Consider the following 26,047-nt stretch of genomic DNA (forward strand, 5'->3'; position numbering starts at 1 on the left):
CACTGACAACTCCTCAGAGGGTAATCTCACTAGACTAGTGGTGAAGAAAGTTCTATTGAAAGGATTCAGAAGAGAGTGGGAGGAGAGAAATGAGATGAATGTGCATTTACTGAGAAATTGGAATGAGAAAGTGGAATTAGATAGTTCATAGAGAGTCAGATGAATGATTTTCCATAGCAGGGAAGATCTCTTGTTTTGATACAGAAGAGTACGACCAGAGGTGGAAAAAGATGATTTATCCTTTAATGATTGTCTTAATTTGCCAGAGCTTCTATGATAAATACTGCACAATAGGTTGGCTTCAGCAACAAGCATTTGTCTCTAAGCTAGAAGTCCAAAATCAACACAACAACCAACCAAACTTCCTCCCGTGGTCAGCATGTAGTGGTGATGGCAGTCCTCTGTCACGTGGTGGTCTCTCCTTCCTGGACCTACTGCTGCCTGATTGCATCCTCCCTTCCCCTCTATAAGGCATCCTCCCTTCCCCTCTATAAGGCATCCTCCCTTCCCCTCTAGTCACATGGATCAAGACTCACCTGCTATCTCCAAAGGTCCTATTTACAAATGCCTGGCTCCCTTGACTTAGCATCAAATTTTAAAGGTTTTTACATATTGAAGCCTTACATTTTATTGGTGAATACTATTCAATTATCTGGATATACCATGTTTTATGAAACTACTCATTATCTGATAGACATTTGGGTTTTTCCTACTTTTGGCTCTTATGCATCATGCTGGTATGAACATTAGCATAAAGTTTTTGTGTGAACATGTGTTTCCAGTTCTCTTGGGCATATATGTAGGAATGTGTTTTAGTTACCTAGGCTGCTCAAAGGAATGCCATGAAATGGGCTTTGGATTAAATGATGGGAATTTATTTGCTTATAGTTAGAGTCTAGGAAACTGTCCAAATGAAGACATCATAAAGAGATGTTTTCTTCCCAAAGATCAGCTGCCACAAGTCTTGGCTCCTCTGCCACGTGGCAAGGCACAGAATGGTATCTGCTGGCCTCTCCCTTGCCTTTCTGTCTCTACGTATATTCATTCCATGTATAAAGGACCCAGGAGTAAGATTACGTTCCCATCCTAGTTCAGCTGGGTCACAACTTAACTGAGATAGTCCTATCAGAAGGTCCTACTTACAATGGGTTCACATGCATTGGATTAGATTTAAAAACATATTTTCCCGGGGAATATAAGCTTCCAACCACTACAAAGGGAAGTTGCTGAACTGTATGATAACTACATATTTATTTCATTTTTTGAGGGACTTCTGGACTATTTTCCAAAGAGGCTACAGCATTTATTTTTATTGCGGTGAAATACACATAACATATAATTTACCATTTTAGCCATTGTAAAGTGTGCAATTCTGCAATTCGAGTGGCTTTCCCAAGGTTGGACCCCATCACCATGATCTGGTCCAGGATGTTTTCATCACCCCAAATGGAAACCCCTACCCTTTAGGCAGCACTCCTCATTCTCCCTCTGCCCAGCCCTTGGCAGTGGTCAATCTCTTTCTCTTACTATAGATTTGCCTATTCTGGATATTTTATATAAATGGAATCATACAATATGTGGTCTTTGTGTCTAGCTTCTTTCAGCATTATGTTTTCATGGTTCATCCATGTCGTAGCATCTATCAGAACTTCCTTTTTATGGCTGAAGAATATTCCGTTGTTTGGAGAGACCAAATATTGTTTTCCTTTTGTCAGTGGATGGACATCTAAAGTGTTTACACCTTTCAGCTATTGTGAATAGTTCTGTTACGATCATTCATGTGTACGAGATTGTGTTTGAATACTTGTTTTCAATTCTTTCAGGTATATACCTACGAGTAAAATTGCAAGGTCATATGTAATTCAATGCTTAACTTATTGAAGAACTACTAAACTGTTTCCTTCCATGCCTGTACCAATTTACCCTCCCACCACCAATGAATGATTGTTCAAATTTATCCAGGCTCTTGTTAACATTTGTTGTTTTCGTTTTCTTTCTTTTTTTTTTTTTTTAATATTTTATTATAGCTCTCCTGGCTGGGATGAAGTAAATCTTATTGTGGTTTGATTTGCATTTCCCTAATAACTAATGACATTGAGCATCTTTTCATGTACTCGTTGGTCATTGGTATATCTTCTTTGGAGCAATGCCTATTTGAGTTCTTTGTCCAGTTTTTAATTGTATTTGTTTTTTGTGTGTTGAGTTGTAAGAGTTCTTTATACATATGGATATTAAACCCTTATCAGATATGTGATATATATTTTTCACCCACCTGTGGGTTTTCTTTTCACATTCTTGATGGTATCCTTTGAAGCATAAAAACCTTAAATTTGATGAGTACAATTTACCTAAGTTTTCTTTTCTTGTTTCTGCTTATGGTGTCATATCTAAAAAGACATAGTAACCCAGAATCATAAAAATTTACACTCAGATTTTCTTCTAAGGGTTTTATACATTTTTTAGCTCTTATATTTGGTCATTGATCCATTTTGAGTTAAACTTTCCTTCTTGTAGGAGTGAGAAAGGGGTTCAATATCATTTCTTTGTATGTGTATTTGAAGTTGTCCCAGAATTCTTTCTCCAGTGAATTGTCTTGGGACTCTTGCCCAGTGAACAACAGAGCTGCACTTGACTTCCCTCATTTAATAGAACTGATATAATCTATGATCACAATAACCCTTTGGACAACCCCATCATATCTTGTCTAGGTAAATTTATTGCAAGACTCTCTGTTGCACCAACCTTATGGGCTTACGTGCTGGAAAAGTGTCAGGGTATATATGGTTAGGTGTGGCTTGCTACAAGAATCAAATGATGTCATCAGGACAGATCGTTCATTTTTGTTGATCTGTTTCCTTGGCAATGACATCAACCTCAGGCTCATGACACCTAGGCAGCAGAGGCCCCAGCATGAAACTTTTCTCAGTCTTCTTAGTATAGTCCTCTGTCCCATTGTCTCTGATTAAGTCACATGCACATCTCTGAGCTAATGACTATGGCCAAGGGCATGAGACGTACCAAGTGTTTGAAGCTTAGGTCATGTGTTCTGTCTCTGCGCTGCGCTGCATATGAGATTCTGGGAAATGAGTGGTTGCTGGAGGTGGTGGGGGGCAGGGGGGAGGAAATGACTTGTTCACCCTTAGAATTAGTCTGCAATTAAAGGTGTTTTCTCCTTAGATTTCAGATTTTTTCATTACCAATTTATCTTATCAATACATTATCTTAAAGCTTTATGTGCGTGTTTTGCTATGTTTCTTTTCAGAATATGATGGGCATAAATTCAGAATGTTTTCATGGCATTAAAGGATGACCTGGAAATCTTTAAAGCAATTGTTGGAGGCTTATACCTTTTTAATATTTTAAAATTTCTTGGTGCTGAGGGTGTCCACATGTATAAGCCATAGTCTCTTCTTCCAAGAATCTTGTGGGAAAACCAATTATACACAAACAGCTGCAACACACTAGTTGTCAATTGTCAGTAAGAGGCATTTTGAGTATTTCCCTTTTTGTTTTTTGACTATTTCAGTGTATAGTGCATGGGGAAGAACGAGGGGGTCAGGGACAGCCTTAGAAAGGAACCACTTGCTAAAAATTTTCATATACACAACTCAAAATTTACCTCTGTTAGCCATTTTCAAGTTTACAATTCAGTGATGTTAATTACATTCACAGTGTTGTGCTCCCAACACCACCATCCATTATCCAAACTTTTCTCTCCACATCCCTTACTACCTCCCCATTCCGCTATGCCCTGGGCCCTGCTAACCTGTAATCTACCAACTGTATCTATGAATTTTCTAGTTCTAGGTATTTCATGTAAGTGAGATTATACCATATCTGTCCTCTTGTGTCTGGGTTATTTCACACTTCATGATGTCTTCAAGATTCATCCATGTTGTAGATGGATCAGAACTCTGTTCCTTTTTATGGCTGAATAATATTCTTGGATGGCTAGACCACATTTTATTTGTCCGTTCATCTGTTGAAAGACACTTGGGTTGCTTCCACTTTTTCACTATAGTGACTAATGCTGATATGAACATTGTTGTCCAGACATCTTTTGAGCATCTGTTTTCAGTACTTCGGATGTATACCAAGAAATAGGATTGCCAGGTCCTGAGGTATTTCTCTGTTCCACTTTCTGAGTAACCATCCACTTGCTTTCACAGTGGTTACACCATTTTAAAATCACACTTACAGTTTATAAGGGTTCCAATTTGTTTGCATCCTCACTTTTCTTTTACATTAATCTCCATCCAATGGGTGCCTTCCACAATGGATGCACCATTTTCCATTCCCATCAGTAATGAATGAGTGCTTCTATTTCTCCATAATCTCTCTAGCACTTGTATTTTCCATTCTTTAAACAGTAGTTAGCCTTTTAGTGAGTGTGAAATGGTATCTCATTGTGGTTTTGATTTGCATTTCCATGATGATCAATGATGGTGAGCATATTTTGAGCATAATTTCCACATGCATATTGTACATCTTCTTCAGAAAAATGTCTATTCAAATCTTTTCCCATTTATTAATTGGGTTATTTGTCATTTTGTCATTGACTTTTAGCCGTTCTTTAAATATTTTGGATACTAAAGTCTTAACAGATATGTAATTAGCAATTATTTTCTCCCTCTCTGTAGGTTTTCGTTTTTCTTTTTTTATGATGTCCTTTCATGCACAAAAACCTTTCATTTAGATGAAGTCTATTTTGTCTAAGTTTTCTATTTTTGCTTGTGCTTTCAGTGTCCTATCTAAGAAATTCCTCAAAATCCTATGTTATGAGTTGTCTCCCTATGTTTCCTTCTAAGGATCACACTGTTTTACCTCCAACATGTAGATCCTTAACCCATTTAGAGTTAATTTTTGTATAGGGTGTGAGGTGAGATATCATTCTTTTGCATGTGAATATCCACTTTTCTCAGCACGCTTATTTGTTAACCAGACTATTCTTTCTCCATTGATCAGATTTGGTGCTTTTGTCAGAAATCAGCTGGTCAGAAATGTGTGGGTTTATTTCTGACTCTGAAGTCTATCCCATTGGGTTATGAGTCACACACCGGCACGCCACTGTTCTCATTCTTGCTTCTTCATAGTAAATTTTGAATTCGGAACATGTAGGACCTCCAACTTTGTACTCAGAGGAAATTATTTTTAAGGTGAGTTTTGGGAGTGAGAAGGCTTTTCCCAGGAGAGAAGAGGAAGTGGTGCTGAGAGAGGCTTTCTGGGTTTTCTTAGCTTCATGGAGCCAATGTGGACAGGGCTCATGTGCATCCAACCTCAGAGCCCGTCATCGCTGCTCTGCCTGGGGGCAGTGGGTGGTGGTGGGAAGTGAGTTCAGTTCTGGACTATGGACTCTGAGGTGTCAGGGGAACACCGAGTGACAGCTGTGGCCAGCTGATGTTACAGGTGTTTCGTTCTTTTACCTTTGCTGGTGCAACCAGTTATTACAGACTCCATGCTCAAAAAACCGCAGACTTATTAACCTACAGTTCTGGAATTCAGAAGACAAAATGAACCTCAGGAGGTTAAAAATCAGTGTGTGGACAGCGCTGTGCCTTCCTAGAGGATCCAGGGGAAAATTCAGTCTCTACAGGCCATCTGTGTCCCTTGCCTGTGACTCCAACCTCTGTTTCTGTCCTCCAGCAACTGCTCTCTGCCCCTGACCTTCCTGCCTCCCTACTTCCTGACGAGGACATCATGTTTACAGTGGTAACCTCCCTATGTCAAGGTCAGCTGATGGGCAGCCTTAATTCCTTCTGTCACGGAAGGTAACCTATTCACTGGACTTCGGGATTAGGACATCTTTGGCCGGACATTATTCAGGCCACGTGTGAGCTGGAAATATGGCCTCAGCTGCCGAAGTGCAGGAGAGTGTGTGGAAGGCACAGAGATCAGCAGGGGGAAGCACTCCTGGGGTTCAGGCTCAGGAGATGCCTTTATCTGACTCTGCATTTCTGGGGCCATGTCACCCACCCCACGTCTTCCACCCACCATCTGCCTGAGGACCCCAGGTCTCTCTGGGCAGTGCAGGCCCCTCCCCTGCTGCAGACCCCTCAAGCTGATGCTTGGACATCTCCTGGAGTCCCACCAGCACCAGGAAGGCAGGCCTCCAGCCCCAGCCCAGGTCTTGCTTCCCCCAGGGCCCCTCCGAGGGAAGGCACTTTCCTCCCAGGGGTCCAGCTGGAAACCTGGTCCCCCCTCCAGGGCCTGAGTCCAGGGGACATCAGATGACAGCAGCGCCTGAATCCAGATGCTGCTGCGCTGAGAACCAGGGCGAGCCCTTTCCTGTGCCAAGAAAACTCACCTTAGGGTGTTTGGGGGATGCCTCACCCCACAGCTGAGGACTCCCTTCTAGATCCTGTCCTCTAACACTCCCAATTCCAACAGCGCTCCCCGGGGCCCTCTGCACCCCGACTCCTCCTCCACTCCCCTCTGCACCCCGACTCCTCCTGCATTCCCCTCTGCACCCTGACCCTCTCGCACTCCCCTCTGCACCCCACTCCTCCTGCACTCCCCTCTGCACCCCGACCCTTCTGCACTCCCCTCCGCACCCCACTCCTCCTGCATTCCCCTCTGCACCTTGACCCTCCTGCACTCCCCTCTGCACCCCAACCCTCCTGCAATCCCCGCCGGCGCCTCGGACGTGCTTGTTATTCCCGGGCCGCGCGCGCCCCCTCGTGGGCATCTCGGTCACGGCTGTTCTGGCTAGAGTGTCCCCAGCCCCCGACCAGACTTCCTGGTCCTGGCTGAGTCCTGTACATCGACCCCCACTCCTTGGCAACGGTAGCACCCCAGAGGCTCACACCTGCCCGTGCCACGGCCAGGAACTGACCTCGGACAAAGTCTGAACATGAAGCGCAGCGTGTCTTAAAGGTCCCGAGGGGGAATCCATGTGGGGCCTGAAGCCAGGCCATTGCCTCCGCCCTGCACCCTGGGGAGTCGACCTGGGTGTCTCGGGGTCACCCTACACATCTAGGCCTTAGCGAACTGCAGTTTTCTTCCCTGGGGTGGGACAGCTTCCTCTCCAAGTCCCTGTTGTCTTCCTCAAGCCCTGAGCCCAGGAGGTGACCTCCGGATGGTCCTGATTTGGAAGCCCTTCAGCAGCGCCTTCCTGACTTTAGGAGGAATACGGGGAGGAAAATGAGCAGAGCCAGCGCCCCTCCCCATTTAGAGAAGGCTGTCCTGGCAATGCCACACTTTTCCTCGGTGTTACCCATCGTGGGAGGAAGAGGGTTTTCTTTTTTATCAATATTTTTATTTTGTAGGTAAAGGCTTAAATATTTTCTTTGTTGACCTGCCACTGTGACCCCATCCAGTGCAAAAAATAAATAAATAAATCGAACAAATAATAAAAAACAAACAAAGGGAAATCTAGGCCAAATTCTGAAAACTTCTCTCTGGTTTGAGAACTTATTGATTGTTCAGATGTAAAGAACTGACCTTCAATTTTCAGAGGTCTGGATAGTAAACTTCTAGTCATTTTCCTTATGAAATATGTGCTTGGATTTTTAAAAAGACCCCACGTCTTTCTCACACTTAGATAAGTTGCACATTTCTGAGTCCTATAGCAGAAATTCAGTGAAGAAATTAACAACTCCCCAAATCTAAATCATCAGAGTTGAAATTGAGATAAAATATCACGAAGTGTACCCAATGTTTGTTTCATTGCATTGCATTTGTGCTACTATTTTAGATGTCATTATGATTCACTCAACATTTAATATAGTTCCCACAAGTGCACTGTTGGATGAAGGTAAAGAATAATTAATATTGGTACAGTTTCTTATTTATATTATTTCTAGTTTGACCAAGTAAAATTCAAGTACAGATATTCTCATTTTGCTTCATATATTCTCATTTGAAGTATTCTTCTCCAATAAGAATTATAGTATCTCATGAGTAGTAATGACATATTCATAAAACAGCTTTGCATTTTGTGCTTTGTGTTGTGGCTCTGATCAACTTTTAAGGCTCAGATTTTACTTGATTGGCTTTCTTAAATATTGCAATAGATTTTTAAGAGGCAAGGAGGAAAAAGTTCAAGCATGGTGAGTTAGTGGCATGGCCAGCAGAGTTTTCCAGTGGGGACAAGGCCTCAGTGACACCCCCCCACCCCACCCCCAGAGCTCAGTTAGAACCTGAGAGACAGCAGTTCACAGAAGGGGAGGTGAGGATAGGAGACCAGTGTCCCTACACCTGTTTGAGCAATTGGATGAAAGGTAAGAGAGTGGATGAGGACTTGGCCCTGAGAAGGTGGTGGGGTCAGGGGAGTTTATTGGAGAGAGAATACCAGTCTCATCTTGTATGCAGACAGAAGGGCCTGCTGAGTGGGTGGAAGGTTTATTCTGTAATGATTCACTTAAGGAGGGTCTCTGCCTTCCAATCACACTCCATATTGCTCAGTGACTTGGTATAAGTAGGCAGCCACTCCCTCAGGATGTGGAAGCTGGTGCAGGAGCTCAGCGTTAGAGGCCACCAGGCTGCTGTCATCATGCCAGAGGTGAACGTGCACATCAAAGTAGCTGGCTTTTTCACCCTGAAAACCTATGCCATTCCTACACCCAGGAAGAATGTGAACATGTTTTGGCAGGCCAGAAACAAATTATTTTTGAACAAATTCACTATCTGAAGATATTTTTTAAAAGTATAGAATTGTTGAAAAATGTATCTAGTCTCTATCATACATCTTATACAGGGCTCCTGCATGACAAGGAGCTGATCAGGTGCCTGAATGCCAGCTCATTTGATGTGGTTCTAACAGACCCTGTTTACCCCTGTGGGTCCTTGCTGGCTGAGTACCTCTCCGTTCCCTGCTGTGTATTTTTTGCGTTTCATTCCATGTGACTTGGACTTTGAGGGCACGCAGTGTCCAATCCCTTCCTCATATATTCTTGGGTTTTTAAGGATGAATTCAGACCACATGATGTTCCTGCAGCAGGTCAAGAACATGCTCTACCCTCTGACCCTGAAATACATTTGCCATGTTTCTTTCTCCTCCTATGCAAGCCTTGCCACTGAGCTCCTGCAGAGACAGATGTCCCCAGCGGATATTTTCAGATACGGATCTGTGTGGCTCTTCAGAGGAGACTTTGTGATGGACTATCCCAGGCCCATCATGCCCAACATGGTCTTCATTGGGGGCATAAACTGTGCCCATAGAAAGCCACTGCCTCAGGTCTGTATGGGTGCCTTTACCCAATTGGGGTTCCCAGTGGAACCCATTTTTTAAAAACTTTCTTTCAAGTGCTTCCTCATCTACCAATCTCTCTAAAGATGTCTACCTCTCTTACTAACATCTCTAGTAGTGTGGTTAAGTTGGCATGGTCACTGAGAGAAAGGAGAGTTCATGGGTGAGAGTCCATAATATGATGAAAGCAACTGCGTGGCTCAAGCAAGATCTTCCACTGGTAGAGGTGCTGTGTTTGTTATGCAGTTTTCTTCTGCTATGTAGAAGCAGAAAAGCTGATCCCTCTGTGGAACTCAACTATGTCGGATTTTTGCTTGTGGTGTTCAGTAGGATGAAGCAGCCAGCAAATTGTGTTTGTTGTCAGGATAGGTTTTAGAGGTCTTGTCTTAGAAGAGATGGAGATGTGATTACAGGGGATCTAATCAGTCAATCCAGGTAGAAGTTTCAAAAAGGTTAAATAAGTTAAGTGGAAGTGAAACAGTGCCAGAGAGGGAACACTAGGGTTCACCATCTGAGAAAAAAATAATGAATTCCAACATTTCTGAATTTTTCTGACAGGATGGTCTCTGACCTGGAGTTGGTCACTGGAGTAGAGTGTGGGGATGTTCCAGATTTGGGAATGCATCATGACAGCTGCATATCAAAAAGTGTCTTCTATTTGGGACACTGAAATCATGAAAGGATGGTAGTAGGGGTCATTGAGATCAAACCTTAGCCTAAGAACTAACGAAGGTGGAGTCAGGATGAAGAGATATGAGTGTAATTGGCAAAGGGCTTGTTAGGAAGGCTGACTCATCCCACCCCACCCTAACTTTCCATGGTGGACACTACTGTTTTACCAATAATTTCTGAGGAATCTTACATTAACGCTCAGTATTTGGGTTTGTTTGCTTGAATTTTCGGAGGCTGGATTTTTTTTCTTAATTCACTGTGCAAATGATCACTTTTACAGGGAAATCAGCCCATTAATGTCCTATTCACCTAATTTATGTAACTCCTCTGATATTAGATCTTTTATAGTTGATGTGTTTTTATTCTGTACTTCCTTTTTTTTAAATAAGTATATTATTATAAATGACTCTAATCTTCATTCTTTTTGATCCTATCAGAAGGCATTTACTCTTACTTGATTTTCCCCCTTAATTAATACATCCTTAAAATTATAAATATATATTCATCTGCTGGATTTGTAAAACTACTGAAAAGTTGGAAGGTATTTAAAATGAATTGTTGCTATTTTCTTTTAGTTTGTGAATATGTTCTCTGGAGTTAATTGCATTGGTTCAAGTCTTCAGTTTCCTTTTTCTCCCTGGATGAGCTTGCTCATAATCAGTCCCCAATAAAAAATCACTAGCTGAATACTATATCACCATTATTATTACTATAATTTAAGTATTGCCCAGGTGGACAAGGTGTGTCGTCTGGAGACTGGCTGTCAGCCCCACTTGACCTTAAGGGTCCATGATCCTTGTGGTCCAGCATCTACCTTGACCCTTGGTTGTCTCCACAACTCAATCCCAGCGGTGCTTTTCTTGTTTATTTTGACATTTGTAGATCTTGTAGACTTGCAATTTTGGGTTGATTTCTCTAAATACAACTGTATTTATGAAAAATGTCTGACTGTATTTCTGTTCATCCTTTAGACATGTTGATGCCGATATATTTACTGCATAAAAGATCAACTTGTGATCTTCATCATGTACTATACATGATAGGTTCAATATTATGATTTTTGCCCAATTAAATTCTTTTTAATTCTGAGATGTTGTCTACTTATTTGGTTTAGTTTACCCTTAGATTTGACTCCTTTAAGTTGCTTTTATAATTTTTCTGTAAGATGAAAGATCAAAGTCTAAGTCTTTTTCTTTCTTCCTTAATCTAAAGCTTAAGAGATATTGAATTATTTTATTGGTCTTTTCAAAGAAACAGCTTTTTGATTTGCTTATTCCTTCTGTACTTTTAAATTCTATTTTGTTAATTTCAGCTTATTTTTAAGATTAATGATCTCATCCTTGTATTGAAGCATTATATTGTTGACGACTATAAATAAATTTTTTTCTATTTGTCTTAGGTTTTGTCTCTTTAATTGTTCTTAAGAGAATTTTAATTTTAGTTTTGATTTCAGCTTTAATAGCTATCTAGGGGGCTTTTTCTTTTCTTTTTTTTTAATGGGCAGGCACTGGGATTTGAACTCATGTCTCCAGCATGGCAGGTGAGAAGTCTGCCTGCTGAGCCACTGTGGCCCACCTGAGGCTTTTTCTTAATTTACATATAGTTAAGGCTTTTAGCCTTTCCCTTACATTTTTTTTCAAATTATTTTGAATAATAATTAGATTTTTTGTGAGTGTGAAGTCATTGCTTTTGATAATTTCTTAATAGATCTTCTTTGTGGACTAGTATGGAAATATTCAAGGAAATACAATGCAAGCCACATATTAAATTTAAAATGATCTAGTTGGCATATTTTCAAAATAGTAATGAAATATATAAAATTAATTTTAAGAATATATTTTGTATTATATATATATTATTTATAATATAAAATATCCTTTCAGCATGTATTTAGTATAAAATTATTAACAAGATATTTTCCAATCTCTTTTGTCCATACTAAGACCTGAAATTTAGTATATATTTTACACTTTTTGCATATTTCATATGGACTAAGCACACTTCAAGTGCTCAATGGTGATATTTAGCTAGTGGCTAGTATATTGGAAACTATATGATCAATATTTGTCAGTGTTCCAGGATATCTCTAAAAATGTATATTTTTTTGTAAGGGTCTATATATAGCTGTAATATTGACTTTGTTGGTTGCATAAATCAATTTTTGTATTTCAAAAAACATATATTAAAATATCCCCTTCTAACTGAATTTTGGTCAGGTTTTAGAGTTTTAATAATTTTTGAGATATATATATAGTTTTAGTTTGCTGAAACTGTCAGAATGCAACCTACCAGAGATGTATTGCGTTTTTTTCTTTTTTGGTACAATACCATTAGTTAAACTACAGACATTTTTTTTTCACTTTTTATTTGTATAATATAATATATATACAAAGCAAAGAAAGAGAAATGCAATAGTTTTCAAAGCACTCTTCAACAAGTAGTTATAGGACAGATTCCAGAGTTTGTCATGGGCTACTGTATGATCTTCTCAGATTTTTCCTTCTAGGTGCTCCACAATATAGGAAGCCAGAAGGAATAAATATTTTTTATTATCACAGTTGAGGTTTTTGTGAAAAATAACATATATACAAAAAAACAATAAATTTCAAAGCACAGTACCACAGTTGGTTGTAGAACATATTTCAGAGTTTGACATGGGTTACAATTCCACAATTTTAGGTTTTTACTTCTAGCTGCTCTAAGACACTAGAGACTAAAAGAGATATCAATTTAATAATTCAGCAATCATATTCATTTGTTAAATCCTATTTTCTCTGAATAACTCCACCATCATCTTTGATCTTTCTATCCCTTTCTTTAAGGGTGTTTGGGTTATGACCATTCTAACTTTTTCACGTTGAAAGGGTCTGTCAATACTACGGGGTAGGGCGATGGAATGATCTGATGTTTTGGAGAGGGTGGATCCTCTAGGTTTCAGAACTTATCTGATCTAGAGACCCATCTGGAGGTTGTAGGTTTCTGGAAAGTTACCCTAGCACATGGAACCCTTGTGCAATCTTATCTATTGCCCTAGGTGTTCTTTAGGATTGGCTGGAATGGTCCTGGTTGGGGTTTAGCAAATTATGATAGGTAGCAATGTCTAACTGAAGCTTGCATAAGAGCAACCTCTAAAGCAGCCTCTTGACTCTATTTGAACTCTCTCCGCCACTGATACTTCATTAGTTACACTTCTTTTCCCCATTTTGGTCAGGATGGAATTATTGATCCCATGCTGCCAGGGCCAGACTCATCCCTGGGAGTCATCTCCCACACCTCCGGGGAGACTTTCACCCCTAAATGTCATATCTGACATAAGGGGGGAGGACAATGATTTCACTTGCAGAGTTGGCCTTAGAGAGAGTGAGGCTACATCTGAGCAACAAAAGAGGTCCTCTAGAAGTAACTCTTAGGCATACCTATGGGTAGGCTAAGCTTCTCCACAATATATATAAGCTTGGCCTATTGATTTTGGTGTCCCTAAAGTTTGACACAGTACCAGGGGATTCCCTGATGGCAAAGTTTAATAGCTCCATATTTTTTCTCCCATCCCTCAAGGGACTTTGTCGATACTTCTTTATTATCTTCTTAATATACTCTAGGATGTATTCAGGCATTACATTAAGCTATACAGGATTAATTGCCCTCCTTCTTAATTTGGGCTCCTTATATTTCAGTTGTTCAAATGAGTTGTACAAATAGGTTGAGTTAGATTATATGCTACAGAAAATTTCAGTTCCAAACCTAATAAGCCTTTCTTCCTTTGGTCTCAAAGTGTATATATGGTTTTAAAATATAGACAATGTCTTCCTTACCCTTGTGTTCAGAAATTACTTTAACCCTGACCTGATTGCTTTGTTCTTATCTCTAAATATATATATATTTATATATATATATTTAGAGCCAGAAATGAAAGAACAATTATATATATATATATTATGATAAGGAGACAATTATGATATGGTCTCCTTCAGAAAACTCTTATAAGAAAATGGGGGCCTAGATTGTAAGCTCTTATGGCAGACACATATAGCCCAGAATGGTAATTATTATTTCTGGATTTTGAGCGACTGTTTTTTATATATAATTGTTCTTTCTTTCATTTCTGGCTTATTTTGCTCACCAGATGTCCCACATGTTCATTCACATCATTGCATGCCTCACAACTTCATTCCTTTTTGTAGCAGCGCAACATTTGATCATATGTGTACACCATTGTTCATGAATCTGTTTTTCAGTCAGCGCATCATTCAGCCGCCTGCATTCATGAAGCATCATGTATAATGCCCAAAGTCCACAGTCCATCAACACTCTCAATTTTAGATAATTTCACTATTCCCAAGAGAAAGATAACCAGTAAGCACACTCTTGCCAAATAGGAAATCTAAACCTCCCCTTAACTCTTGTCCCTTCCCCCATTATTTACCTCTGCTGTTGCTGTGGTAGCACTGGTGTTTTCCTTTTAAACATTGCCCATAGCATGCAATAGCAGTTTCCCCTCTGTACTCTGGACTTAAACACTCTTTGTATATGAATCATGAATCATACCTTTGAAGTAGTTCTTGCATGAACTAATTTATATTTCTAGTGTTAATCAGTGGGACACATAGTTCTATTACAACCCCCCTTCAATCTTGTTCTTCTTCAATATGATAATATTACTTATAGATCCATTAGAGAACCACCTTCACTTCTGTTTTTTCTTTTGTTGCTTGTGCTTTGGGTATAAAGGTTAGGAAGCTACCTCCTATTACTAGGTCTTGTAGGTGTTTGAGGTGCAGATGGAGCTGTGTGACTGTGTGGACTGGGGGCGTGTGTAGCCTGGGTAAGGAGGTCAGTACCTGTAGCCTTTACGCATTGGCAACAGTCTAGGGGGCAGGGAGGATGTAATGCTCATGAGGGGTGCAGGAGAAGGGGATTGGGCTGCACTTGGGGTGGTGGTGTGGGGTGGGTATGCACTGGAGGTTGGTGGGACAGGGATGCTTAGAGTGCAGGGAGTGGGGGCAGGTGACGGGGTTCAGGTGTGTGGGGTGTGGGGTGAATTGCAGGTCGCAGGGCATAGCTGGTGAAGGTAACACATTTAAGGAACATGGTTTCGCTTACTTCCTTGTTCCCCTCTCCCTGTTGCACACCTCAGGGCTCCGGGCTCCAGTGTTAGGCTCTAGTTCTCTGTTTCTCAGTTCCTCAGCTTTTGCAACCAGGGCTGCCCTATGTGGTGCAGAAAACTCTCCTAGTTCAGTTACACTCTGGAATCACCATCTCAGCACCCTCCCATCCCTTCTCTAACTTTTCTTGGAGCAGGGCTGAACTCGATCTATCTATTCCACATATTCCACATCTTCCCAGAACACCCTGGATTGCCTTTTTTTTTTTTTTTTGCATGGGCAAAAGCAAAACCAGGTCTCCAGCATGGCAGGTGAGAACCAAGAAGTGAACGTGGGTCTCGGGCATGGTGGGGAACTCAGAGAACTCTGTCTGCTGAGCCACCGTGGCCCGCCCTGGATTGACTTTTAATAGGGGGATTTATTTAGTTATAAATGTATAGCTCTTCAGAGAAAAGGCAGATAGTTTTCATCTGAGCTTCTCTGTCAATGGGAACGCAATGTCTGCTGGCCTTCTCTCTTTAGTTTTCCCTGGAGCGATTCTCTTCTGCATCTCCAAATATCTAAGCTGAGCTGTGAGTGCTGAGATGAGGTATGCTGAGCTGCTGCGCTCTCTTCTGTCCTCTCTCTTTTAAGCCTCCAGCTAATTAAATTAAACCTCACTCTTGGGGAAGGCACTCCCCTTACCTGATGGCAAATGTAATCAGCCATAGATGAATTTCACATAATGGTGACTTAAATCCACAACAACAGTACAATGGGGCATCATCACTGGACCAAGTTGATGCCTGAACCTAGCCATCTCTCTCACATATGCTATATTGTTTGGTGCACATAGGTTTATGATTCTAGTATTTTCTCCATAAAATTTACTTTTGTCATTAAATAACATTCCTTCCCATCTACCTCATCTGATATCAGTATTGCTATACTTGCTATTTTTGTATTCCTTGTGTCTTTAGAAATCTATACTTTTACATGTTTACTTGCAAAGAGCACACTTTTAAAAAAATTCCAATCTGACAGTCTTTTTTTTTTTTTTTTGGCATGAGCGGGTCTCTGGCATGGCAGGTGAGAATTCTGCCACCGAGCCACCGTTGCACTGCCCTGACAGTCTCTTTTAACATAAGAATTAAGAATTTGGTCTGCTCACGCAATGTATATACTTGATTTTATTGTTTCCATTTAGTGTAAAATCATTCTTTTTATTGTTTTATTTTTCCTTGTTAATTTTAGATTTATAGCACCTTTCTGTTTCCACCTACATGGAAATTTTCTATAGCACATAATCTAACTCAACCTATTTGTATAACTCATTTGAACAACTGAAATATAGGAAGCCCAAATTAAGGAGGGCAATTAATCCTGTATAGCTTAATGTAATGCCTGGATACATCCTAGAGTATATTAAGACGATAATAAAAAAGTATCGACAAAGTCCCTTGAGGGATGGGAGATTTTTTCCACCTACATGGAAACAGAAAGGTGCTATATCTTTCTTAGTGCTTATTTCCTGGGGTTTCCAATCAAACACACATTTCTCTACTTTGGTATGAAAACAAAATACCAAGCATTTCTTTCACCAAGATGCTTCATTTGCGTTTTTATTTTTAATTCATCTTTGTATTAGATTGACTGTATCTTCACGTGTTTTCCCTGAAATATAAGAAATTGATAATTTAGGAAGTCATTACACACCTGAGAGTGTCTCTCACACCACAATGAATGCTAATTTGTTTGGATACAGGTTTATTCACTTCCCTGTTATCAGCTAGTATTTTCTAGGGTGCAGGAGAAATGCTAAAGCTAGACTCATTTTGGTTTCTTAAGAAATTGCTCCTTCTTTTATTTTTATATCCTAGGGACTGATTTTTTTGCATAATATTGCCCCAAACACAGTGGATTAGTTTCCCAATGCTGCTGTAACAGATTACCACAAATTTAATGGCTTAAAACAATCCAAACTTATTACCTTACACATTTATCATCTAGAAGCCTGAAGTTTGAAATGGGTCTCACTGGGATAAAGTCAAGGTGCTGGCCCCTGTTTCTTCTGAAGGTCCTAGGGACAATCTGTTTCAGTGCCCTTTCCAGCTCTTAGAAGCTGTCCATCTTCCTTGACTCCTGGCCTCCTTCCTGCTTCCTGAAAGCCAGCAGTGCAGCCTCCTAAAATCTCGAACTCTTCTGCCTCCCTCTATCATTTATCAGGACCCTTGTGATTACATTGGCCCCACCCAGATAATCCAGGATGTTCTATTTCAAGATCCTTCACTAAAGCATATCTGCAAAATCCCTTTTCTCATGTAAATAACATATTCACAGGTTCTGGGGATTAAGACATGGAGTTATTATTCTGCCTACCATGCACAGGAAGGCTAAAATTAAACCCAGGTCTTATTGAAAGCTTGAAGATTTTCTTTCATTAAGTCATTGAACTTTTTGTTCTGATTTATCTTTGGGAACACCTATCATTCATAGATTTCTATTCTCAAGTCTCCATCACTAATCTTACTCTTCAACTTTCTTCTCTATCCCCACCCCATGTTCTGGGAGAACATATCTATGTCACTGATTTTATCTTCTGTATTACCAATTGCGTTCTTTATTGACTTTGATGTACACTTTTTAAAAATTCGGTTTTTTTGCTTTTTTCAAGTAATCTACTGCCTCCCTCCCCACATATGACTATAATCATTTTCAGCAAATAATTTTTTCATAAATTTCCAAGGTAAAAATTTTAACTGAATTTTGTCAGATATAGATTCTAAAAATAAAGGACTTTCACTAGCTTTGCATAAATACTCTCATTAAAAAATACAAATTAGGAGCGCTACTTAGCGTAATGCAGCCTCACTAGCTAGATTTCTGTTTGGGTGTACTACCAGTCAGTTGCAGATTAACAGGAGGAGAGCATTTTAGAAGATACTAAATAGCCCAAAATTCAGCTAAATGGGATAAAAGTGGAGACTATTGTGTTCAGTACTGAGGCCACCGACAACTTCTCAGAGGGTAATCATACTAGACTGCTGGTGAAGGAAGTTATGTTGAAAGGATTCAAAAGAGAGTGAGGAGAGGACATGAAATATGTGATTTACTGAAAAAGCGGTATTAGATAGTTCTTAGAGTCAGGTGAATGATTGATATAGAATAGTGGGAGCACAGTATAAAAAGAATAATTTATCCTTAAATGATTGTCTTAATTTCTCAGAGCTGCTAAGACAAATACTGCACAATAGGCTGGCTTAAACAACAGCATTTGTCTCTAAGCTAGAAGTCCAAATTTAAGATGTCGGCCAACTAGGCTTCCTCCTGCGGTCAGCATGTACTGGTGATGGCAGTCGTCTGTCACGTGGCTTCTGACTGCATCCTACTTCTTTTTTCTCTTTATAAGACCTCCAGTAATATGGACTAAGACCTGCTGATTCAATTTGGCCACACCTAGACTAATATCTTTAGAGGTTCTATTTACAAATGGGTTTACAGCCACTAGAACACGGATTAAAACTACCTGTGTCTCGTATGGGGCATGATTCGATTCCCAACAATAGCTATTTGATGAGAGCATATCCTCTTGCAAATGATTTCCATTGTACAGGCTTCAGCTTTTTGGATTCTGCTGAGATGGCCACAGGTTGCCAGGTCCTTCAGGTGACCAGAGCACACCTCTTTCTACCTCTTATTCTGGGTGAAGGTGTTAGTATTTCATGGAGGGAGTCCACTGCAGAGGACTTGATGTGGTCATCTTTGCACTAGAAGAAATTACTTTTTTGCTCTGAAAGATTATTGAAACCTTTTCATAAAAGAATATCCACCTACAGGCCTATAGCAGTGTGTTTTTGAGCCAAGATATTTTAGAAGATGTTTTCAATTTTGAAAGTTATTTAAATAAAATGCTTTATACTTCTGTAAAAGGAAAACTTCCCGTTTACAGTTACACTAACTATCAAAACTGAATGCTCTAAAAAAAAAAAAAAAGAAAAAACTGAATGTTTTAATTTCAACTTTAACAGCCAGAGCTGTTGAGGATGCATAATCTTCGAGTGTCTGTGGTATGCAAGACCCTTACTGGACCCAACTGTGGACTCTTTCCTGACCAATGAACAATGTGACTTATTTTTAACCAACTGTGCAGATACAAATGTCCTATCCAGAGTAGTAATCTTCAACCCTTAATGAGCATAACTACCATGAAACCATGCTCCCTCCTTCCTACTACTTCAAAAACCCTCACAGCATTCTCCACCCCCTGGACTAGCAAGCCAATGAACCCATATTTTAAAAGCTCTGGTAATTGTTTTTATTCTCAAACTTGTTGTACAGTTAGCATACAAGAAACAATTGCCTAGGTACCTTAGTGACTATTAATTTCATGCAATTTTAACAGATTCCGTGTGCCCCTGTTGGACAGTGCTGACTGAATTTTTCTATGCTCTGCTGCATATTTTTGCATGTCATTCCATGTGGCTTGAACTTTAGGAGCAATCTCTCATTTTTTGTAGTTTGTTAACAATGCATTCAGACACATGAACTTTCTGTACAAGATCAAGAACATACATGTTTTTGTGTCCAGCCTGTTGCCTTTTTGTTCTTATGCCTTATTAAAGCCTTTCCTTGGAGAGGACCATGGTGGACGGAACACTTCTCACTTTATAATGGAATATTCCAAGGAAATCATACTCAGAAAGATTTCCATTGGGGGTATAAACTGTGGCAACAGAACACTACTCTCTCAGATGTTTGCGTCTCATCCAATCAATTTTGCTGGTACAACACATTTTAAACACCTGGCTTTCAAATGCCAACTTAATTTGATATGGGATAGACCCATGCATGGCAGTGGGATAGTTTTGTGTAGCCTTATGGAAATGCTTTCGTCACATTTCCAGATTCAACCATAGTTGTAAAACCAAATTGGGTATAGGCTAGCAATCTGATTTGCATATTTTGAGTCACCACTACCATTGGTTTTTTACTGTTTAAGTCAGAAGACTGGTGTACAGTTTTAATAATGCCACTAAACAAAGTGTGAAGGATTCACTAATTATTTTGCCCCATTTTCCTCATCTCAAACAGTATTCAGGGCTATAGCTTTGAGAGTTGCAATCAGTGGCAATATGTGGTGCAGATCTGTGACTTTGGGTATGGAGGGACTGGTAACAAACGTGTAAGTGCAGAACAAGACCCAAATCTAAAGTGGAAGGTGTGCAATGGGATGGAGGAAAGTGGTTTGGAAGGTGAAATCTGGGGAAATCTGAATTACTGAGAGGCACTGTGCAGGAGGTCATTTTGTTGAACTATTTAATAAGGTACCTGTGCCCAGGTTTCTGACCTGAAAGGCTGTTAATAAGAGTGTTCCCCAGCGGGTCTCCGAAGAAGTCAAATGAAAATGGGTCCCTGCCACCGAAAAACTCCCTGAAGACATCGGCGGGGTCGCGAAAGGCGAAGACGTATTCGAAGGGGTCCTCGAAGGGCCCGCTGCAGCCGCCACCATTGGCTCCTGCTTCACCGTATCGGTCGTAGACGCCCCGTTTCTTGGAGTCTGACAACACTTCGTACGCCTCAGCCACCTGTTTGACTGTCTTCTCCGCTTCCTCCTTGTTCTCAGGATTTTTGTCGGGGTGCCACTTGAGCGCCAGCTTGCGGTACGCCTTCTTGATGGCCAAGGCCGAGGCCTGCCGGGGCACGGCCAGCACCTCGTAGTAGTCCACCATGATGGACAGCGGGGTCACAGGCCGGGGGCGGGGGCCCAGCGGGACCTCCCCGGCTCTTGCAGGCCTGAAGCCACGACGACCACCTGCTGCTAGCAGCCCCGGGGTATCGGGCCAGACTGCGCCCCGTGTCTCGGCTTCCCGGGCTGGGGCGCCCGTTGTGACGCAGCCCCGTCTCACTGGTGGGGCGCCCCTCGTGACGCAACCCCGTCTCATTGGTGGCGCGCCCGTCATGACGCAACACCGTCTCATTGGTCAGGGCCAACTACGGTTCCGCATCCCAGAATGCAGTGCTCCCAGGGCAGGTCTACGGGCTGCGCTGCGACGCCCCCCCCCCCGCCCCGCCCACCCCAAGCGGCCCCGCCAGGCCCGGCAGCAAGCGGAGCTGTGGTTTCGGGAAACAGCAGGTAAAGGAGCGCTGAGGGGAAGTGGGCGCCGTGACTCCCGCTGGCTTCGAAAATGTTTTTGGTTTTGTTTTTTAAAGTTGATTTTGCATCAGGCTTTTCCCAGCGGCCTGGGGTTGGGGGAGGGTGGTGGGAGTGTTTAAGCCGACCCTGGGTTCGAGGAAAGGAAGTTCTGTCTTCTGGGACGCAGTTCTGAAACGTCTTGGCCTCAGGCCCTGTTTGCTTATGTTGTGTGGGTTATAGCTAACAAGACTTAGCATATAAAAGTTCATTAATGAATTTAGTAATAAGAAGACCATTATATGCTAAGCTAAATCATGTTTTTGTGGAAAAATATATTTTTCAATCAAAACAATGAGAAGAGTGGCAAATTTTTTTTTTTTGCGTTTTTTTGCAAAACCCCGTTTAGTAATGGACTTGGTGACCGAGTTAGATTCTCATACCTGCTTTTGCCTTCAATCTATTGCTTTATTATATGCCATATAGCCTCAGGAAAAATCCCCGTACACTTATGAGAGAATGAGAGGGAAAAAATTCGTATAACATTATTATTATGAAAATAGTTTAGACTTTACAAAATTCCCCTGAAAAATTCTTGGAAACTCTAGGGTTCCCGGGGCCATACCCCACCCCACCCCCGCCCCGGTCAAGCATATCAAATCTTTAAAGTCTGTGGCTCTATTTCAAGTGCTGGGGCTAAATTTGGGTTGTGAGTGATTATTTCCACTGAAACTGCTGAATTGTGACACGATTTTCTTTTTGATATTTCTTGGCATCTGACGACACAGACATCTCAGCCATTTCTTTGAATTTTCTTGTCGCTTCCTCCTGATTATCTCCTCGACACTCTATCCTTTGCTTCCATAAACTAGGAGGCAACACCAATAAAGGTCTTAGTTTGAAGATGGAAATGAACCAGTGAACTTTTTTTTTTTTAACTCAGGCAAGTTTCAAATATTGTATTTTTTTATTCATACAGTATGAAGCTTTCTAAAGATCCCACAACATGACATATCATGCAGAAGAAAAACTAAACATTCAAAATAACCCTCCCCTCCATACCATAAACTAAAAATAAGGGGAAAAACCCTCATTCCCCAGTAAGGAAATACTATTTGCACTATTTTCTGTAACACCAGCCAAGATATGCACAAGCAAGAGAAATAGAAACATTTACTAAAATATTTATAGCAAATACTTATGTACAAACAATTCGCAGAAGACAAGTTCCCCCTTGAAGCAGAGCACGTGGCAGTTGACACTGGAACAGATCAAACCGCTGGCTGAGTTTATAAGCCACGTGCTAATCCAGAGGAAGAAAGTTCGATGTAGTGGAGATTTTCAGTTTGAACATTAACATTTCCAAAATTTGGCAGCATTATTTTTAATTATGCAAATTATGTAGACAAGAGGTGCATTTTAAATCCATCTGTGTGCAAAACTCCGTGTCATGCAGGGTCATCAAGCACGGGGATTTTTCTCTCACAGAGCCCAGGATGTGCAGCACTCAGTTGAAGGAACAGCCATGGCAGGCAGGTGTGTGCAATTTAAGATTCGTTCACCTTGATTAAACCCGCCCTTTTCCACTGGTGATTACAAACCAATTTTTTTTTTAGTAGAAAAACTTCATTGAGAAAAACTACTGTCCTAGAGAACTAATCAAAACTTTTTTCTTCCAGTCAATAGTGCCTTTGCAGAAAAGGGAAGGGATAATATCAAAGCTGTGGAACATGACACTGTATGTTTATATCACACAAATTTACCAAGTTATTATTCATTATGAATTATATGGGCAGCTAGGGGAAGAAAACTGTCATGAACTCTCTATGCCTGTGGTAAAGAAAGTGAGATTTAAACTTGGATACAATTTTGCTCTTCTGTGGCATCTAGATAACAGGATTTCTCCCATTTAAATCACAAATATGTGTGGGTGTTTAGATCTGTACCTGCACGATAAAAATCACCAGTTATTTAGATTGCATGTTTTTTGAAACACAGAAGGGAAATTTACAGTTCAGATGTAAGTTTAATGACAGATCGTTTAACCATGTAGTGAAACAAACAAAAAAAGGATATTCTAAGCAGTTAAATAATTACTTCAGGTGTTCTTCATTAAGTAATGCATAAGCGTAATCATGATTGCCTCAGACAGCTTCTGGTCTTCTTATATAAAATAATAATTACACTTTAACTTATATTTACTCAGGAACATTTAATAAACTTCATGGCTCCTAGAATGAAGCAACAGAATAAAGCAGCCATTAGCATTATGCAGTCACTATATGAACACAAGAACTAACTCTTGGCAATAGCACTGAACTAACCCCTCTCAGGCAGAGATATATTAAAAGCTGCTCAGCAATGAGACATAATCCCTGAACCAGTGAACTTTCTAATGTTTGCCGGAGTGTTCATTGATGCAAAGGGATAGGGGCATTATCCCATTAGAACGAATTGCTGACTTCATGTCTCTTGGACAGAAGGGTTGTGAAGCCCTTTGTTTGACACTTGATAAGCGCTCAATGAACCAGAGCAGGAAGCTGGTCAGGAATAAAGCCCAACGTGAACAAAGCAAAGTGCTAAAGTACAGAGCCTGTTTGGAGAAGGGCAAGTGACCCAGCATGCTTGAAGGATAAAGGGCAGAGGGAGGGGGGCCAGCAGAAAGGAGGTACAAGGAATGAGCTTGGTCAAGTGAGCTGGGGTTCCTGTTGCTGGAGTCCTAAAGGCAAGGCCATGGAGGTAGAATTTTATTTTATGCCATAGGAAATTGTTGTCTGAGGTTTTCTGAGGTGGTGGTGGAATGGGGTGGGACAAGAGGTCCTGAGGCTGTGAAAAAGAAGAGAGTGAGAAGGGGGCAAAGGGGCTGAGGCTCTGAAATGGCACAGTGGCAGCTGGGTCTGACAGTCATCTGTTGTAGCACTTGCCCTCGAGACATAGGGCCCAGAGCAAAGGGAGGTGTGTAGTCAAGTCATGTCCATGCTGAACTGGTTACTGAGTGCCTACTGTCTGCAAAGCAATGGGAGTGACAGTTGAGCAATAAAGTGATTCCAAAGGTGAAGCCCATGCAGCCCTACAGTCTAGAAGCAGAGAAAGTCATGCAAACTGCTAACTTGGACGCAAGGTAGAAGAAAATGAGAACTTGGTAAAAGTGAAAGCAAAATCCTGCAGAGATTTAAGGAAGACACCTTTGATTCTCAGGGGGCAATCTGTCTCTTTTCTGCCTTAGTTGAATAACAAGTAGCTCTGACCTGATTGAAGGGGCCAGGAGAGTCTGGCATGGTGGGCTAATTAATGACTGCTGTCAGCATAAAAAGAAAGAGCCTTCCTAATTGGGTGCTAGGAATGCTCTTGCAGACATCCAACACTTCAGTTGTCCCCAAAGCAAAACCATGCAGCTACCCTACTCAGCATTTCCTCAGCCACCTGTGCTTTTCTGACTAGAGCACATTGCTCCCCTCTCCCCCCACCCCCGCCCCACACCTGTTTGTGAGTTTGTCTTTGCTCACTGGATAGTGCCTTGCAGGAGTATTTCTAACTGGTTTTCTAGCTCCAGCTCCTGACATAGTGCCTGGCACACAGTAGGACCCATACTTTTGAAGAACATTAGGTGAATGAGGGAATTGACAGTAGATTTTAAGTCAGTTCTAGGTTCCAGGGTAGAAGTGCCATTGGATTGCTCAGCAGTGGTCCTTGGTAATTGTTGAGAGTGTGAATCACCTACTCTTTAGACGAGTACACAGAATTCCTGCTTTACAGGCAGAGTCTTGGTCCCAAACTGTTCTAGTTTGCTAGCTGCCAGAATGCAATATACCAGAAATGAAATGGCTTTTAAAAAGGGGAATTTAATAAGTTGCTAGTTCAGTTCTAAGGCTGAGAAAATGTCCCAATTAAAACAAATCGATAGAAATGTCCAATCAAAGGCATTCGGGGAAAGATACCTTGGTTCAAGAAGGCCGACTAAGTTCAGGGTTTCTCTCAAGTGAGAAGGCACATGGCAAACACAGTCACAGTTTCTCTCTTGGCTGGAAGGGCACATGGCGAGCATGGCGTCATCTGCTAGCTTTCTCTCCTGGCTTCCAGTTTTATGAAACTCCCTGGGAGACGTTTTCCTTCTTCATCTTCAAAGCTCTGGCTGGTGGACTATGCTTCGTGGTGCTGCAGCATTCTCTGCTCTCTTTGAATCTCCAAAATATTTCCTCTTTTATAGGACTCCAGAAACTAATCAAGACCCACCCAAATGGGCAGAGACATGCCTCCACCTAATCCATTTTAACAACCACTCTTGATTAAATCACATCTCCAGGGAGATGATCTAATTACAGTTTCAGGCATACAATGCTGAATAGGGATTAGAAGAAGCGGCTGCCTTTACAAAATGGGATTAGAATTAAAAACATGGCTTTTCTAGGGTACATACATCATTTCAAACCAGCACACAAACCATCCAGGTAGACAGCAGCCTCCAAAAGGTCTGAGGCTCTGCAGAATGCAGGAAAGTCATAACATCAGAGTGGTGACCCTCTGTTTACTGTCTCTTTGCCCTGTGTAATCTATGGATGAACTTTCCTGACATTCAGACTTTGGAAGAATTGCCCTGTAAATTTCAGAATTGCAGATAAGGGCATGACAAACAGCAAAAGCATTGCAACATCTTTTTTGCTCACCCCAGAATGTAGGTCCTAGAGGATGGAGGGGAGGGCAAGCTTCAGGGTGTATATGTGTGTGCATGTGTGCACCCATAGCTTTAAAGGTAGCAGTTTGTGTATGAACAGAGATGGATTCTAAAAGGAAAGAGAGATGCTCGGTTGTGTCTATTGAGTGAGCACAGCTGCCAACTTCATGTCTCCTGGAGAGGAGGGTTATGAAGCCCTGGGTTTAACTCTTGGTAAGCACTCAATGAACTGGAGCAGGAAGCTGGTCAGAAGTAAAGCCCTATGTGGACAAAGCAAAGTGCAAAAGTACAAAGCCTGTTTGGGG

The 26,047-nt window shown here is 41.2% G+C and overlaps 2 protein-coding genes across 5 annotated transcripts in view; one reads left to right on the forward strand and one right to left on the reverse strand.

Moving 5' to 3' along the window:
• The window catches only part of LOC143678278 (dnaJ homolog subfamily B member 3-like), a 29,629-nt gene extending 8,793 nt beyond the window's left edge, over positions 1–20,836 (reverse strand). Inside the window, exons 1-2 of one of the 3 annotated variants that reach the window (XM_077155500.1) lie at positions 20,288–20,836; positions 16,428–16,614 (exon numbers count right to left, since the gene is read on the reverse strand). In XM_077155500.1, coding sequence (XP_077011615.1) covers positions 16,574–16,614; positions 20,288–20,669 — 423 coding nt within the window. In that variant the 5' untranslated portion in view covers positions 20,670–20,836 and the 3' untranslated portion in view covers positions 16,428–16,573. Of the gene's footprint in view, positions 1–16,427; positions 16,615–18,466 lie in introns of those variants that run through there. The other 2 variants (XR_013173135.1, XM_077155501.1) reach the window with 2 other exon arrangements.
• The window catches only part of LOC143678276 (UDP-glucuronosyltransferase 1A1-like), a 161,595-nt gene that overhangs the window by 96,109 nt on the left and 39,439 nt on the right, over positions 1–26,047 (forward strand). The window lies entirely within an intron of this gene.

The sequence above is a fragment of the Tamandua tetradactyla genome, chromosome 3, assembly GCF_023851605.1.
Source record: "Tamandua tetradactyla isolate mTamTet1 chromosome 3, mTamTet1.pri, whole genome shotgun sequence".
Classification (NCBI taxonomy): domain Eukaryota; kingdom Metazoa; phylum Chordata; class Mammalia; order Pilosa; family Myrmecophagidae; genus Tamandua; species Tamandua tetradactyla.